An 18,804-nucleotide genomic window follows, 5' to 3' on the forward strand; every position below is an offset into this window, starting at 1 on the left:
AAGGGCTGCAGATCCTTCAGCCCATGGACCAAACCTGGTCCACCAGGTGTTCCTATTTGGCCCACACGGCCATTTTTCTAAAACCACTTGCACCTGCTGCACATCTGATGTCATTTGTGACATCAGGTGTGAGGCAGGTAGAGACACGGCTGCAAAAACTGAACTCCTGGCACATCAGCTGATGCATAGAAAGTTCAGTCCTCCCTTGTGTAGCATCTCCCCTGGTGGGCAAACGTTGACAGGTGGGCAGCACAAATGACCTGTCAAAAGTTGGCCGCTCAGGGTGGTGGAGATAAAGATGTGGCCCGCCAGGCTGAAAAGGTTCCCCCAACCCTGAAGTAGGCTATTCTCTGCAGCATAGCAACTGCAGTTCTGCCACCTTACCTTGGTGTTGGCGCATGCTGTCCCCTGATCATAGTCTTTGTGCCCGGCCTTCTTGTCTAGCTTGGTCCACAAAGCCTTGGCACTCCAGTAGTTGAGGCGAGACTTGAGTTTGTGATAGAACTGGAGCTGGCCAGTATGCTCCAGTCCCAGGTGTCTGCAAAGCGCCTCAAAACTTCCCAGCACCTCTTTGCACTGCTTGGCATGGAGAAAAGTGTCAAAGAGCGCATGAGACAGATTGGACTGCTCCCCATTCTGCTGGTTCATCCTCCTGGGAACTCAGGGGCAAAGAAGAAGCCTGGAAAAGAAAGAAAGCAACAGGTGAGCATCAACAGCTCCTTTGGCATTGCAAGGCAACACCCAACAGCAGGAGATAACTCCTTGCTTCCAGCTGCTCCCCCCTTGGGAGATGAAGGGGAATGCAACATGCCTATCTGTTTACACCCATATGCAGCCTTATACATAGGTCCTGTTCAGGAGAAGGGTTATGTCTGAACTCAAGACATGCTCAAGCTTAGGCATGAGAGCAGAGCTCAATACAGAAAGTCATCTTTCTTAGAGTTATGCATGCAGTATGAGCAGACGCCTAAGTCTGAAGGCAATGTGTCTTATATGAGCTATTCCAGGGGTGGGGGAACTCTTTGGCCTGGCAGGCCAGGTCTTTATCTTCCTGCACCCCATGACCCAACTTAATAGATGCAAGAGAAATAGTGAGCACACCAGCTGATTGACAAGTGGGCTTGATATGGGGGAAATGGCCCCATGGGGCCAGACTGGACCCCTGCCTAGTCAAGATTGGCCTACGGCCTAGAAGCTCCCCACTCCTGATTATAACAACAACAACAACAACAACACTTCTAGCATCTAGAGGTCAGATGTTAACTGTGATAGGTATATACAGACTGTCAAATCCCAAAGAAACATATTTACGTATTTGAAAAGCCCTAAGTCATACTTAGCACAGAAAATGGAAAGAGCATAAAAACATATGCTTATTCCCAGTTAGGGCGCACATTTTGCCCTCAGCAGCATTAGGAAAAATCCAAGCTCTACCTCCAAGCAAAGGTCTGTCTCCTTTCACAAACAAGGCCAGCAGTCAGTGTGAAAATGTTGCACACCATGGTTGACTCATGCATGTCGGGACCAGAGAAATAGCTGGGAAGTTATCTGAAGTGGGGAAAAACCACTTCCTTTTCCCCTTAGTCCATTTGCATCCCACTCACCAAGTCTGGCCTACAGAGTACGCATGAAAAGTCTTAATTCAGGCTTGCTTTGTGCTAAACAGCAGATCTATAGAAGACTGGAGGTTACACAAAATTCGGCTGCTCTTTCTTAATCAATATTAATTCTGGAATGCAAGATATATAGACTTTAGCAAAGAAGGCAGGAATACAAAAGACTGTAGCAAACAAGGAAACTGATGAAGTGATTAATCTGCACATGTGTACTGATTTTCAAGAAAGGAGTCTGTATATTTCTAACAAGAATGTTATGGGCAGTTGATATACTTTTCCTGCTGCAGCTTATTCATATTCAGGAGAAGAAGGAGTGATGTGTTTACCTGCTGTCAATGATACAGCTGTAATTTCAAAGCACTACAAAGCAGCCTGCACATTTTCCTAACCGCAGCCCTAAGTTTCCTAACACAGTGACTTGCTCGGCGTTCTGTACTAATTTCCCCCAGCTTCGTGGTTAGCAACTTCCTGCGCGCCCACTCAACCACATTTGTTGCTAAAGAAGACTAACACAGGCTGGGAAATTTCCTTGCAGTGTCTAAAGAGAAAGGTGACTTCTTTCTGGTTTGAGGAAGCCAATGTGCACACACATCTCATTATATATATATATAATCTCGTTTACTAACCATGGAGAAAGAGCTATTTCCGTCTTGCCTTCTGCACACAGAAAGGATAATAAAACAGTTGACTGGTGTAACTTCTGCTAATGAAGTTTCTTTCAAGTGCTTTGCATATCTTCAGGCATGCATTGCATGGAGAAAGTTGTCTTTCATTGAAATCAGTCAGCTTTCCTTGCCTAGAATGCTGGCTTCTTAGCACTGTTGTAAACAAAAATTGCCCTTTTCCCTTATGGGGTATCGAGGAGCCCATACAGAGTCCTTACATAGGTTCCCTGTTGGTAGGAGAAAATAACAGAGGCCAACCAGAGAATACTGAGAAGCAAAGCAGCTAGTAAGCCTGATCTTTATTGATCTGTTGCAACAGGGTCCTCACTTACCACACAAGGGAGGGAGGAGGAACCCAGAACAATGGCGCGCAAGGCCTTATAAAGACTTTTGAAATTGCCACCCTGTAGATCAAGACCTTCATGGATCACCCCTTCATGGATCACTGCCTTGCCGTGGCGAAGGGGCTTGAACTATGCTGAGAAGCTATGAACTATGCCAAGCAGGGCACCCAAGATGAACAGGTCATAGTGGAGAGTTTTGACCAAACGTGATCCACCTGGAGGAGGAACCGGCAAGTCACTCCAGTATCCCTGCCAAGAAAACTCCATGGACAAAGACAAAAGGCATATAAAAGTTATGACGCTGGAAGATGAGCCCCTCAGGTCGGAAGGCGTCCAGCATGCTACTGGGGAAGAGCGGAGGACAAGTACAAGTAGATCCAGAGCTGATGAAGCGGCTGGGCCAAAGCCGAAAGGACGCTCAGTTGCGGATATGCCTGGAAGCGAAAGGAAAGTCCAATGCTGTAAAGAAAAATACGACATGGATAGTGTTCTCGAAGCTACCAGCATGGGTTTGACCAAACTGTGGGAGGCAGTGGAAGACAGAAGTGCCTGGCGTGCTCTGGTCCATGGGGTCATGAAGAGTCGGACACGACTAAACGACTAAACAACAGATCAAGACCACCCCCAGAAACATCATACATACATCACAGAAGTGGTGTAACCTAAGACCACCCCCCAGATACATCACACCTACATCACAAAAAAGGCGGTCTAAAACAGAAATTTGAAAGTTGTTTTTCTCCTGTCATTGTTTTTCTCCTGTCTGGCAGGTTACTTGATTGGATTGACTGGGGAGCCTGGCCAGTCTTTTGTAATGATAAATACTTAGTTCCTGAGCCAGGTCACAGGCTCACACCCTATTCAATGTGCCCTTAAGACAGGATTTATGAGGAAAGAGACAATGGGGAGGTTTCCCACTTTGACCTTGCAGAGAAAACATTTGCTCAGTTTAGGAAGTAAAATGGTTCCAGGTTGGTCTTCCTGTGCTGATCTATGTACGTGCTTGGTTGGTACACTTATGAACATTACCATATATTTAAGACCTCAAAATTCCTATCACAGCACCAGGGCATTAATTTATTTTTTTACTTAATGCAGCTGTGAAGTCAGTGGGCAGCCAATTTGATCAAGGAAGTGTTGTTTTGGTGCAGGTGTTTAATCCATCTGCCCCATGTTTTCCTGATTGAACTCGCCCTCCCCAAGATGCCTATTGTGTGTGATACAGGAAACTGAAACCATATGACCAGGTTAAAGAAAAAGTCTATGATTGGTTACACTATTTCCAAATAAACGAAATGTTTAGACAAGACGTTAAAGAGAGAGGATACGCGGATAAAGAATCTAAATTCCAGACTGAAATAATAAACAATGATTACAAAATTCTTTCTAAAACGTATAATATGCTATTAGAGTATAACTTGATAGATGAGGAAGTGAAGTCTGTGATGCTTCATTGGGCAAGGGACATCGGCCATAATATATACTATGAAGAATGGGAGAAACTCTGGAAAAAAAACCCTTAAATTTACAGCTTGCATAACGTTAAAAGAGAACCTCATGAAGATGTTTTACCGTTGGTATATAACACCTGCAAAATTAGCAAAAATATATAAAACTTGCAATAAATGCTGGAAACGCAGGGAAAAAGAGGGATCCTTCTTCCACATGTGGTGGGACTGCAGAAAGGTCAAAGGCTTTTGGGAAAGTGTATATAATGAAATGAAAAGTATATTAAGATATAACTTTGGGAAAAAGCCGGAGGCTTTTCTGTTAGGCCTAGCAGGAAGTGATATAAAGAACAATGACAGTAAATTCTTCCAATATGCAACAACGGCCGCAAGGGTCCTATTGGCTCAAAATTGGAAACCACAGAACATACCGAGCTTGAGGAATGGAGAGCAAAACTACTAGAATACGCGGAGATGGACAGATTGACGGGGAAAATTAGATATTTAAAAGACCAAAGGTTCATTGAGGACTGGGGGAAATTTGTGGAATATCTGGAAAATATAAGTGAAGGTCAGATAACACTAGTTGGGTTTAAAAAAGCTCTGTGAAAAGGTTGGAATATTGTCTAAAGAGAAAAAGAAGGAAAGAGAAAATAATGTCAATATAAGCTAGGATTTGTGTGAATTTGTTAAATTAGGGTATGGATGATTTCAGGGGAAGCTGAAGGAAGTCTTATAGAAAGAAATCTGCGATAACAAGGTGTAAACTGTTTTATTTTCTTGTTTGTTATGATTTAAAAAACAATAAAAATTATGCAGGGGGAAAAAAAAAGATACAGGAACTTGTATCATGCCAGTATTTTTCTCTGAATGGAAGAAATAGCAAGTGTGTGTGTGCGCGCGCGCGTGTGTGTGTGCACATATACACACATCTGTGTGAGAGCAATTTAAATCAGGCAAACAGTGCAGGGATAAGAAGTTTAAAATATTCACCTCTGTGCTTCTTCCCTAATCAAATTAGCACTCACAAATTCCATGGCTGCATTTAGCTAAACATTAAACACTGCAGCTCTCATGTCATAGAAGGTGGTGAACTCTCATTAGTTAAAGGTTTTTAAGCAGAGGCTGGACAGTTACCTATCAGTGGTGGTGTGGCAGTGGATGTCCTGCTCTGTTTGTGAGTCCTTCCAACTCTAAAATACATTTTCCCCCAATATATGTTTCATCTTGTACAAACATCTTTATGCTCAGTGTTAACAGCTGAGTTGTAAAACTCTGGGCTTGAAAGCTATGTCCACTACAGAGTTTGTAACATTTTTGTTGGTTCTTAGAATGCTGTGGATTTTGGAATATTTCTTGTGAACCAACATGACTCCCTTTGCTTTTTTCACAGATCTCCAGAGTTGCCCCACATGAACCAAAAAATGGGGAGGCTGGTTGGTGGCATCATAGCACTCAGCCAGAACAAACCCAGTGTGATTTCTCGTGGTATGGCAAAGAAAACATGAGGCACATATCCTCTTTCTGGATTACTTGGAGAAATGTATGAAGGAAATAATTTGGTTTAGTGCAAAAAATTCCCCCACATGAGATGCACAAGCCTCTCCCCAGAGAGGACATGCAAGAGTTACCCTTTACCACACATTACCCTGGGGTGTTGGGGGGTAGTATGCCATGAGGTGGGGACACATAATGCTCCCTCTAGGGTAGCTTGTCCACCTTTGGTCCTCACCCTGCACTCAGCTCTGATCTGTGACTCCTAGAAGCTGTCAGCATGCAACAGTGGCCACACCCCAGGAAACGGCTTCAACTGGCCAGCTAAACCAGGTGAGGGTAGCTGATGGGTCTCAAACCCTCTGTGAGTCAGGAATTTCCCCTGCATGTGAAGAAAGGCTTTAGTGGATTGAGCGGATGAGACCAATAGTGGGTCCAACAGTCAAGAAGGCGGTTTCTGCATGTGATGTAGGGTGCATGTGGAACTCGTCAACCAGGAAAGGTAGCTCAACTAGGAGAAGCAAGACTCTGATCTTAAACCTCTGCTGCCTTGCGGGATATCTTTGGAAGAAGACAAGACTAAGGAGCAAACCCTACACAAATCTGGAGTGGAGTTCCTAAGGCATTTGGATGGTGCCTTGTACACTTCCTTCCAGCAATTCCTGCAGCCAAGCTGGTACCAAACATATTGCTCTGCTTTCCTTTGGACCGTATCAGCAAGGTGGTGTGTGTGTGTGTGTGTGTGTGTTGTCTCCTGGGCATCCCAGGACCCACACACTGCCCAGGCTTGCGTCCCAAAGAGGTCACTTTAGTGCTGGCTGCTAATGTAGTGGTTTTACCTCACCCCTAGAGGCGCACTCCATTGTCCCTTGAGACAAACGAATACCAACCCTGGACACGCACACATACAAAGAAAGTGCATTTCACTGACACTTCCTGATTACATGCAAATGTTTGCACAGTTTGTCAAGCATGCTGTTTGTCTTGGGAACCACTTTTACAAATCTCCAGTGTGTCACATGGTTATTCCCTCAAAATGAGGGGTTCAGGGGAGGATTATTACATCATTCCTGCCTGCCTTCCCACTTCCTCTGTTCTCTATCTTCCAGACATGAAATACACTGGGGTCTGGCAACCCAATGAGTTCCTCTCTTTCAATCATTTTCTTCTGGCAGGAGTTACACTTTGGCTATGGTTGGAGAGGAGGATTTGAATATATAACATTGAAAAGTGCTCTGTGCTGCAAGATTTACTCAGAAGTACACCCAGTGGTGTTTACTGCTGGAAATGTATGCATGAGGGTACATGCTAACCCTAGAAGCAACCAAAAAAAAAATTTTTTTTTTTAATGCTAACTGTTACATTTCAAACATTTGGGATTAATAAGCCTATGCTGACATCATCCAGAACTGGAAGCTGTTCGTTATACAGTGAACACAAAGGACAATGGGAACCAAGACTATAATCCCTCCCCATGTATGATTAATTCCTCCTCATTCCCCAGTGAGGGTCATGTAAGGCAGGAAACTGTCTGGGTACATTTGACTTGTAAATTAAACAGGGGGGGGGGATAGGTATGGAGGGAACCAACAGTGCCAAGTATTAGTAAACAGGATATTAGCCAGGAGACTCGCTATCTAAGGAAGTCTTTGAGGGCTGTTTCAATGCCCTCTCCTTTCAGTCCTTGAAACTTAAAGATTAAGTATCTTCTGACACTTGCAATTTGAAAGCATACGTCTCACATTCTGAATACTTGGTAATCCAGACCCCAACCGCCATGCAATAAATTTCTCTGACTGTGGGGAAAAACACCCACCAAAATTTTGAAACAAATTTGTGAAACGAGCTACCTTGTTAGTGAAAACACACAACGGAAGTTACCTTAAAGACAAAGAAATATTTTACGGCATAGACTTTTGTGAATATTTCAGTAAAGCTTGTTTTCCTCGAAACTTTGAATCATGACAAACTATATGCTGCCCAGGCTTAATCAGTAACTGTCTTTGCCAGTTGTTTGAACAGCATATAGGACCCTTTCCCAGAGACTCTTTCCCAAGGTTTCAACTCAGGGAAATATTTGAGATACACGCAAAATCTGGTTGCATTTAACGGAGTCATCCTGTTAGCGCAAGGACCTCCTATGCAATAGGGTTTCTTGTCCCACTCCACTCCCTGTGCAACCCACCTCACCAGTGCAAAAAAAGATCTGTTTAGAGGGGCACAGGAGTTGCATAAGGAGAGGAAAGAAGAGGAAGAGGAAGTACTACTGCACAGGTGGAAATTCTTGCGCTAACTTTGTTGGCTACATCCCATCCCCAGACCCCAAGATCACCATCTGAGGTCCTTCTTCATGTGCCTCTTCCACAAGAGGTCTGTGGGGTGGCAACACAAGAATGGGCCTTTTCTGCAGTGGCTCCCTGTTTGTGGAATGCTCTCTCTGGGGAGGTTCATCTGGCGCAGAGGTCAGCAAACTTTTCCAGCAGAGGGCCAGTCCACTGTCCCTCAGACCTTGTGGGGGGCCGGACTATATTTTTTTTTGGGGGGGTGAATGAATTCCTATGCCCCACAAATAACCCAGAGATGCATTTTAAATAAATGCACACATTCTACTCATATAAAAACACGCTGATTCCTGGACCGTCCGCAGGCCAGATTTAGAAGGTGATTGGGCTGGATCCGGCCCCCAGGCCTAAGTTTGCCTACCCATGGTCTGGCGCTTTCATTATATACCTTCAGGCGCCACGTGAAAATGTTTCTCTTCAACCAGCCCTTTGGCTGATTAACATCTGATATACTTTCAAATGTATCGTGAGAGGGGAGATTATTGGTTTTTTTTTTATCTTATTTTTGTTATGTATTTTGCATTTTTTATATTGTGGTTTTGTGGTGTAAACCGCCCTGAGATCCACTCAGGTGAAGTGGAGTGACAGTAATCATATGATCATCACAGCATGCAACATTGTGTTGAAGCAAAAGCCTTGGGCAGTGCTAAGAACATCTCAGAATCCATTCCCCCACCCACCCTTGTGCCAATAGCACTGATATAGAAAAACCTGCTTTAGAGACAAAGACAGAGATCAGGGGAGACACTCAAGAACATTAACCAATTGCACCTTGGAATTATTTATGTAATATCCTAAGCAACCAGCTGGTTCCTTAACCAATGAGGAAATGCTTGCGCCCTCAGACAGGCAGGCTCAGCATAGCTTGTTTAAAGGCTCTGCAGCACTGACTGCATCAAGCAATGTAGAGGGAGGCCTGGAGACACCATTTGTGTCTATCAGATTCTGTCTCTATTCAATATACAGCGGTAACACTGGTTACAAACTTAATTCGTTCCGGAGGTCCATTCTTAACCTGAAACCATTCTTAACCTGAGGTACCACTTTAGCTAATGGGACCTCCTGCTGCCACCGCGTGATTTCTGTTCTCATCCTGAGGTAAAGTTCTTAACCCGAGGTACTACTTCCGGGTTAGTGAAGTCTGTAACCCAAAGTGTTTGTAACCTGAGGTGTTTGTAACCCAAGGTACCACTGTATTCCAAAGAGACTTAACCGGAGCAATAGACTGCAGGAGCAGCAATCTGACCTGAAAACGATCTGTTTGTCAATACTGCACACATAAGCAGGAAGATACAAAGAGCACTGCAGATATTTGCCTTCATCATGCCTCCATCCTGCAACCACTGTTGAATAGGACTGTCTAAACCCCCGACACCCCGTGTGCGGCTTGATTTCCAGGGCTGCCAAACACATGCATTTGTTTTGAACTTCTGCATACTAAATACCTGTGAAAGCCACACCCCTACTCTGAGATCCTTCCAAATATTTTGAAACTTCACAGTGACTCCTATGCCCCCCCCCACATCCTTGTGCTTTGCATCCACCACTCTGATGGAAAAGAACTGCCAGCCCCAGACTTCATACTCACAACCCTCTCTTCACCCACAAGCATGCACTGCACAGGGGAGGAACAAGCCCTGACACTGGACTCCTCAGCTTTTGTAGGTGTGAGTTCAACTAGAAGATTAAAGGAGTAAGTGATCCTGCTAAGTGATCTTGAGTAATTGCTCCCAGACAGGAAGAGAGGATTGAAGCAATGACCTTCCAAATCCCAAACCACTGCCTTAACCAAAGAAGGAACCTATCTTTTCAAAAGCACGCAACAGCATTACACACAAACAAAAGCCCTTCCCCAATGCAGTGCAGGATTGAAAGAAGCTTATGCAGAGAAATAAACAGACTGTGCACCTCTCGGCTACTACACATTTCATCAGAGAACCTGCATATCAAGAGTGATTACACAACTGGCATGATTACACACCTAGTTGTGTGACTCACATTTACAACAGATATTAAAAAAAAACACAGCACACCACTAAGATGCAGACTGGGCTATCTTCCACTTTGGTGGCCTTACAAAAAGCTAACTTCAGTCCAGTTCGAAAGTCGTTTCTCCTTTAGCCAACCCTAACCTGCTTTTATTTTTCGGCAATTAGTGCAGGACATTGTGGGAGAGGGATAAGAGGATGTATGCACCATACATTTAAAGCACATTACTTCCCCCAAAGAATTCTGGGAACTTTACACCTCACACAGCTATCATACCTAGTACCCATATCAAACTACAGTTCCCAGAACACTTTGGGGGGGAATAATCAGCTTCAAATGCACTGGGTGAGCAGAGTTTAAGATAAAAGGTTACAGAGTCTGTGGCAATCCAGAGGGCAAAGAAACATCTCTTAAAAAAAAGTTTAGCACCCATTGCTCACTCTAGGATTGCTGGTGCAACCGTAGTCTAGATCAGGGGTTAGGGAACCTGTGGCCCTTGCAGTGTTGTTGGACTCCAACTTTCAGCAGCCCCAGCCAACTTGGACAACATGGACAGGAGTTGTCATTCATCAACATCTGGAGGACCACAGGTTCCTCACCCCTGATTTAAGGGGGAATGCAACCTACTCTGGAGTGGGGTGAACACCACTTTCCAGGGCAGAAGAAACCACCAACAGTACCTCTGTCTTGCCTAGACTGAGCTTCAGTTTAGCTACCATTTCTTCACTAAACCTATCCAGAACTCGATTTCAGTTTTGCAAAAACAAACATCCAAATCCTTCTCTCTGTTATCGCTTGGAAATTCACCACCCAAACTTGTTTGCCAGCCTGCCCGAGCTTTATTCCCCATCTAACAGATTACAAACTTGTTCTGGGACTGTATTACAAAATGTTACATCTTTAGTTTACCCATGTTATGAAGAAGGAGATCTTGCACATTAAAAATCAGGTCCTCACTCTAAAGAAAGCAGGCGCAACTAGATGAAGGAAGCATTTTCCTTTTTGCACTTTCTCCCCATCCCGAAATGTTAACATCTGCTAGAAGAAAAAGCAACTGTCAAGGTTCTGCAGTCCTTATCTACAGCTCTTGGTTGGTGATTATAACCATCACAGACAATACACTTCTCTGTTGAGTGGTAGGAAGGAATGACTGAAGACTGACCACTGACTCTAGACCAAGGACATCATCATGAATCACAGTGATTAGCAGGCTTTCAGTTGACAATTTCACAAGATCTGGCGATAAGAGATGCCAAAACACCCATGTGACAGTGAGGTGAAGGAGAATTAGGGTGCTTGGGGGGGGGGCGCAATAACACAGTAAACATATTCTTCTGCTATTGCAGATGGGTTGTTTTTAAAAAGCATATAGGGTAAATCCAGGTTAAAAACAGGGTGAGGAATACAGGCTAGTATTTCGATACCACCAATATTGCATGGAAGCTGCAAAAAAACAAAATTGCAACCATGAGGAGTAACCATTTCACAATGGTTGGAAGACCCTTTGTACAATGTTACTTCCTTACTGGAACAAACCCTGAGGTGCTAGGAGCAATCTGAATGCAAAGTATTCTGGTCTGACCTAGGAAGACATTTAAAAGAGTGCTAAAAGGCATAATTAATTATTAATCCTTGGGCAACGAAAGCAAAACAGAAGAGGTGGCACAGTATGGTGCTGAAGACTTTGCACTGTAAACTGCACCTGCCTACCATTTCCTTCCGACATTCTGCACTAGATTGCAATTCCAAATATCATGTTTCCCTAGTGTCCTGTTCAGCCAATCATACTTAGGAAAATTGCATTCTTTCCCAAACTGGAATCATGCTATTCATGAATACACCAAGTAGAATGTAGTGTGGCTCCACATATATTAATTGGTGCCCGTTAGATATTTGTCATAATTAGTGAACAGCAACACAACCCTTCCTCCCATGCCCCTACCACTTTATGAATTGTTACAAACATTGAAATATAAAGCAAATGGTCCCCACAACCTTATCCCCCTGCAGAAATGTCCTTATTTTAAGTTTTTAAAAAAAGTGTTCACATCCCCAGCACTCTTCCCCGGTGACTACAATGGGTATCAAGCTAGCAATATCAAGGAATATACCAGGAGAGGGGGACACTGCATTTGTGTAATTTCCAAGGACCACAGAATCATACATTCTCCATCTCTTCACACCTGGTACTGCACTGGTGCCCCATAAGAGGCCTCAGAAAGGTCACTTCAGCTCTGCTAACATAACAAAAACAAGGCAAGAGGCAGCAGTTACAAGTTCCCAGTCTCTGCAGCCACAGCAGGTGCTGTGATTCTCTAGCTCCATTGTCCCTCAAGACAGCAGACAGATGCCAACATAGTGTACACACATGACTCAATAACACTAGTGGTGATCACCCCATTCCATCAATGATACACAGTCAGATATATGAAAGCCAATGTCTAGATCACACCAAGAAGGTCAACCGACATAATATGACAACTTAATGCAGATGCAATAAGGCAGGCTCCAGATGTTTTGGACTACAACTCTGATCAGCCTCAGCCAGCACAGTGATTCTGGCTGGGGCTGGTGGGAGCAGTAGCCCTAAACATCTGGAGGGCAAAGCTGCAATAAGCACATGCTGGATGAAAGCAAAACTTAAGATCTTTAAGGATTTCCCATGCAATCAGTGAAAGCATCACACCAACTTAATTTAGCCATAATGTGAAATGTAAAGCCTTTCAGCATTATCGATGGGACAGTATGTGTTGATAATTGTGGAGGGAGAATAGCCAGGGAGAATGTGTTGATGCTGCAGAAAACATTGGATATATAGGTAACAAAAGGATGGTTTGCACACACATTGGAAAGCAGTTGAGGAAATGGCAGGGCTTCACTGCAAGTTACTTGTCACTTTTTTTAAAAAAAAAGAAAGCCTGGATGAGCCCTGCACATTGGATTTCTACAGTGCTGAAGAATAAGATCTTTCAGAACAATGAAATCACAAGAAGAAGGGTAGAAGTTGCTGGAGGAGCAAGTTGGTCTGTATGTCACAGATTATCCAGTAGGGCAGGCTTAGGATACTTGCTGCTTATGCAATCATGCTTTGCATTAGACTTGCAACAGTTAAAAGGGCATGAGCTGAAGGGAAACAAATAGAACATTCTGAACTTTCCTCCTCTACCCCTCATACTTTCTGAACCTTTAGGCTTTTCCTCATATTTCCTGCCAGATAATAACTGACAAAAATGTTGAACTTTTGCTGGGTTTCCCTCCCAGTTCATTTAGCGAGCCAATCTGGTCACAACAGAACTGATGCACACAAACCATCATGCTAAACCAGGTATCCTCAACATCGGCCCTCCAGATGTTTTTAGCCTACAACTCCCATGATCCCTAGCTAGCAGGACCAGCGGCCAGGAATGATGGGGATTGTAGTCTCAAAACATCCGGAGGGCCGAGGTTGAGGAAGCCTGTGCTAAACCATAGTTCAGTGTGACATGCACAAACTTGAACTAGCTGCAGCATGATTTGTGTTTGCATGCTTCTCCCCTGCTCCTGCACAGTCAGGAGTAATTCAGAAACATTTTGTCCAAATTGGCAAACTGAGGTTAACATTAACTATGGGTTGTTTAAAACAAGCCACCTTGTTTAGGGCGACATGTGAGCACACATACCGCCTTCCTTCCTTTTTTATTTATTATGTGGAAATGAAGTGCATTCAGTTATATGTTCTCATAATATAAACACAAAAGAAAAATACTTACAAAAAATGTAGCAAGCTTACAAAAATGTAGGACAACATCTAGAGTTCAGAACCCACCGAAAGCTTCTAGTGCTGCTGGTTCAACTAAAGAACAACCTACAACTTAATTGAGTAAGCTCAACAACTGAAATCCCAGAAGTCTAGATCTGGAACCAAACTTTTGGATTTTTGCTCTCCTCCAGAAGACACTTCTCACATGCTGTTTACTTCTGCTGTGAAAGACCCTCAAGACCACTCTAATGCTCATTCTGTCCTTAATTAAAAAGCCAGCAACATGGGACAGGCTTGAACAATATGCCTCCCCAGGGAACTGAGCTACACTCTACATTGTAAGGAACAACATCAAGGACTCAACAGACACACTCTTTTCCTTTAAAGTCAGCAAGGAGTTACACTTACCATATTTTTCGCCCCATAGGACGCACTTTCTCCCCTCCAGAAATGAAGGGAAAATCTGAGTGCGTCCTATGGGGCGAATGCAGGCTTTCGCCGAAGCCTGGAGAGTGAGAGGGGTCGGTGCGCACCGATGCCTCTAGCTCTCCAGGCTTCAGGAAGCTATCCGCAAGCCTTGCAATGCCGGCGGGAGTTCCCGCGGGCTCACAAAGCTTGCGGGCAGCAGCCTGCCGCCCAAAGCACGGGAAGTCCTCCGGAGGGTTCTCTGTGCTTCGGGCGGGTGTCTGCAAACCTTGCGCGCCCGGCGGGAGGTCCCGCCGGACGCGTGAGGCTTGGGGCGGCAGCCTGAAGCATGGGGAGCCCTCCGGACGGCTCCCCGTGCTTTGGGCGGGTGTCCGCAAGGCTTGGGGCTGCAGCTGCGGCTGGGGGGGGGGGAAATAATTTTTTTTTATTCATTCCCCCCCCCCCAAAAAATGAGGTGCGTCCTATGGGCTGGTGCACCCTATAGGACGAAAAATACGGTAATTGTTTTTTTCCTGCAAGAGAATTCGGCTGCCATGACCGTTAAACAATTAGAGGTACAGGTGATGTGAGTAAGAACTAGAGAGAGCCCTACAGCCATCCCTTTTTGTCGTCTGCACATCTGCTGCAGCAAAAGACATGCCACCTGGCTGCTAAAAAAGAAAGGAGCCAATCTTGATTATTCCTTGGTAGCCAGCAGCATCCGCAACTTGCATTCATATTTCAGCATTGCACTTTACCAGCACACACACACACACACACACAAGCAGTTCTCTCTGCTTATTCTGTGGAGGTGGCTTATAGGAGGCCTTACACACCAATCTCCCTTTCATAGTCATGCATCCCTAACCAGCTACAAGTAGGTATACAACACAGAAATAAATTTTATGGTCCTTCTCCCCTTCACCTTCCAACACCTAGAAGAGCAACATTTCCTGTTTTCAGCAAAGCACCTAGTAGATGGAAGATAAGCTTAACTTCGTTTCAGCAATTAAAATTGCCTAAGCCAAGGAGGAAGTAAGCATGAGAACCAGGAAGTGTAAACTCTGTTAGTCAAGGTGCTGCAGTGGTTATCAAGCCTGCCAAGCACACGTAGGTGCTAAAGGGTGCAGGTAGCACATGCACATTATCTGCACAAATTTAGATGTGCCCTAGTTTTATTAAACATAAGGCACCTGCAATGGGGCAAAAGGGGTGGGAGGTCTTGGTTTCGGATGGTCACAAGGCTCAATGAAAGAATAGGGCAGGAAGCCCAATAGCTGCATCTTCTCTCATTGTTGGGAAAATTTAAAATTACACTCCTTGTCTCCAAATTGAGGATGAATGAACTTGGTCACAGGGTTGTCAGTAAGATTGCAGGTGCAGGATAGGCAGAAATTCAACTGGCAACTTTTTCAGGTGTGGAGATGCAGTTAATACCATTTGCCCCGAAAGCAAAAGGTGTAGGCAAGATGTTGGCAAGGGTTAATTTGCTGGAGGCAAGTGCTAATTTGTAGAATTAAAAAAAATGTAAGACTTAAGTCAGTTTGAAAGCCACAGTGTGAATTAACAGCCTCGCTACTAACCCGAGATGCGCAAAGTGCCCATTCTCCACCACCGCCAATGCAGACTCGCACTCTTCGTATTACTTCGGGACTGAAAAAACGAGGAACCGAGCCCTTTCAACCAGTCGTAAAAAGTAAGGCGATACAAAGACGTCATCTTACACAACATACTCAAGCCAGCTGGAGCTCTCAAAGAACCCCTCCCATTCCCTAGGCACGTGGTCTAGAAAGCCGAGCCCGTAATCCAACCAACAGGGATGGTCCAAGGCTCCAAGCCCTCAATCATCCACACCGCAGGATCCAAGAGGATCCCTTGCGAGGTCGCAGAGAATGCTGGGGCGCAGCTCGCAGATCACGCACTTTTATTGGGCGCTTCTATGGCTACCCTTGCCCCGCCCATCAACCATCAGCCCGCAGTCCTACCCGTCCCCATTGTGATGGGTACCTCTCCCGAGCCCCCAGGGGCCAAGATTCCCCCACACTTTTAATGGGGGACACCCGAGCCCTAATATTTCCTGGTTAGCCTCTGCTGCTTTGGAAGGCAAGGGGGGCGGGGACCCCCTCCCAGATCAAAGTTTTAAGCTGCAAGAGGCTCCCTCCTACCTAAACTCCGACCGCAGGGGCGTCCCTCTCCTTTGAGCTCCTTGTCCCACGCGTAAGGTCGCTTCTCAAAGCCGTTTCCCGCATCCTTTACCTTTCGCGCCCACGGCTCAGCGCATACCCAAAGAGGGCCTAGTTATGACTGGCCGCGGAGGGAGGAAGAGAACAGGGCAGCCGCGCACTCTGTACATGCTCAGAGGGACCCCGGGTTTGCCATTGGCTCTCGCGTTCCAAGGCTGAGCCGCGGCTGCTTGCCACGAACACGCGCGTTTAGACCGACCCGTCGAGCCTTGGCACCCGAGGCGCACGGCAATTCCGTTCTGCCCGCCTTGCCCGGTCGGGTGAGTCAGGCGCGCAGCGATAGCGCCGGTCTCTGGGGCTGCCGAGCACGCAGCCCGGCTGGCGATCGAGGGCGCCCCTCGGCTCCGTCGCCACTTTACCTCCTCCTTCCCGGTTGCGCTCCGCTTCTTCCGCCGCCGGGGCTCCTCGGCTTCTCCCCGCTAGGAGTGGCTTGTGCTTAGGCTGCTGGAAGAGACACCCCTCGCCAGCAGAGACTGCTTCCCCACCCCCCCTTCGCTGCCTTTCTGGATCGGAAAACGCGGCTCAACTGCTCCCTCGGCTCCGCAGGGCGGAGGAGAGGGGACGGCAGCATCGCGCGCTGGGGCTGCGAGTCTGCCGGAGCCACAGAGCCCGGAGGCGGAGCTTCTTGCCCGGGCACTTTAAAAACTCCTTGTGCAACCTAAAGAAGACTGCAGTAGCAAGGGAGATAATCCAAAAGCGAGGGTAACCCTTCACTGGCGTTTTTTTGTTTTTTGGAAAAACAAATAAATGCGCGAATGCTTAGCGTGGGATCCGTTTACAAATGCTAACATAAAGCATAGAGGAGCCTAGGATGAACTATTATTTTATTTTATTTTGCCGTGTAGCCATCACACATGTCGAGTTAAAAGTGAAGCCCTCTTGGCCTCACGTGTTGCCCATGCGCGCTGCTCCCACCGGAAACGAGTTGCCCCCAAAACGCTCTGCCGGTGCAACGTTTTTTAATTATATCCTACCTTTCTTCCACGGTCCTCAAGCCAGGAAGCTTCCCGGACAGGCACCGGCGGGATCCCAGATCGGCTTAGCTTCAGCGAGGGTGTTTCATCCTGTGCCCTCCGACTTTATCCGGGACCGGTGGTCTGGGACAGGAAATTCAGCGTCACTTGTGACCAGAGAGCAGGGAGGGGAGAAATTCCTTTAAGCATTACTTGCCCTTTCCTTAGGGCTGATTCATACGTGTGTGGTGGCTGCACAGGAAATGCTATCCTGATCCACTGGATGGGTTGATGACATGCATGAAGTGACAGCCCACCTCGATTTCACCACACACCGCCTTTTGCTCATCTGTGGTGATGCTTGAGAATTGCAGGGCCTGGGTGTTCGCATGTGCTAGTACTGCGCAATGAAACACATGCATACACAGTGTGTTGGTTGTGTCGCCACAATCAAAAGACAATAGGATATATATGATCATAAATAGCTTTGAAAAGAAAATAAAGCACCTGTGTTTTCTGTAGTGCAGGGCTGGCTGAAGTCATTTTCTGCCTGAGGCAAAGGACATGGTAGTGCCCTCACTGTTCCAGGTACATAAGTCAACAGGACAGCTGAATAATATTTCAACGATGGCAATGGCCTCCACCAGGAGGCAGCAGGCTAACTATAGGGGTGCCATGGTACAGCTGGCCCTGCTGTGGTGCAAAATGCTACAAGAACATTCAGTTCATAACGTTACAACAAGAACAGGCAACCCATGAAATTAACATGCTATTTAAAAATATAGTTGTAGGTTCACCTGCGTCATCTGCCGCTTTCAGCATCAACTTCGTTTGCTGCAAATGCCCCTCTCTTCTCACATCTTCATATTCCTCTTGGTTATCTGCTCGTTCTCTGCCTGAAGGCTACATTTAGATGGTGGTTTCCTGTCTCGCTGATTTAGTGCCCGACCAGAGGCAGAGGGGAAGTACAGCAAGGAGGGAAGAGGTACCAACTAGCTTGAAGGTTGTATATTTCAGTTCCTGTTTTGTTGAATTGTGTCAGCACCTGCAACAATCTTTTAAGCTCCCAATCTGCCATTTGGACTAACAGCACTCGGCACCAGGGGACAGTCCCCTTAGCCCAGTGGCTCTCAGAGGATGTGGCACGCCAACCTGGTGTGGCAGGAGAGGACGGCAAGTGTGGCAGGAAGATTCAAGGACAATCAATATTTTATTTTAGGAAATATTTAGTAGCTATATTCAGTAGCAGTATGATTATGCAGCTGCATTGTTTTATAATTTCTGGATGTCCCATGAACATATTATAAAATTGTTGTATTCTGTGTTCAACTATGAGTTGTTTCTTTTTGTTTTCCAATAAAAAATTCAGTGTGGCGTGAACAAATTTTCATTCCAAAAGTGTGGCCTAGAGAAAAAAGTCTGACCACCACTGCCTTAGCCCTTGCTGCTGCCAGGTGTGCCAAATTCAGATTGCAGCACCTGAAAACCCCTCTGGCCAGAAGTACAGGCAGGTCTTCTGTGATTCTTTAGCTGAAACTCCTGCACTGCAGTGGGTTGAACTAGATG

At 45.7% G+C, this 18,804-nt stretch overlaps 1 protein-coding gene across 3 annotated transcripts in view; it reads right to left on the minus strand.

Annotated features, from left to right (window-relative positions):
- MICAL1 (microtubule associated monooxygenase, calponin and LIM domain containing 1) overlaps window positions 1-17,653 on the minus strand; it is a 45,398-nt gene extending 27,745 nt beyond the window's left edge. The window contains exons 1-2 of one of the 3 annotated variants that reach the window (XM_081866602.1): window positions 17,260-17,653; window positions 385-679 (exon numbers count right to left, since the gene is read on the minus strand). In XM_081866602.1, coding sequence (XP_081722728.1) covers window positions 385-648 — 264 coding nt within the window. In that variant the 5' untranslated portion in view covers window positions 649-679; window positions 17,260-17,653. Of the gene's footprint in view, window positions 1-384; window positions 680-15,625; window positions 15,776-16,644; window positions 16,856-17,259 lie in introns of those variants that run through there. The other 2 variants (XM_081866601.1, XM_081866603.1) reach the window with 2 other exon arrangements.
- Between the last annotated feature and the right edge of the window lie 1,151 nt (window positions 17,654-18,804).

This window comes from Podarcis erhardii, assembly GCF_964252035.2.
Source record: "Podarcis erhardii genome assembly, chromosome: 6".
Taxonomy (NCBI): domain Eukaryota; kingdom Metazoa; phylum Chordata; class Lepidosauria; order Squamata; family Lacertidae; genus Podarcis; species Podarcis erhardii.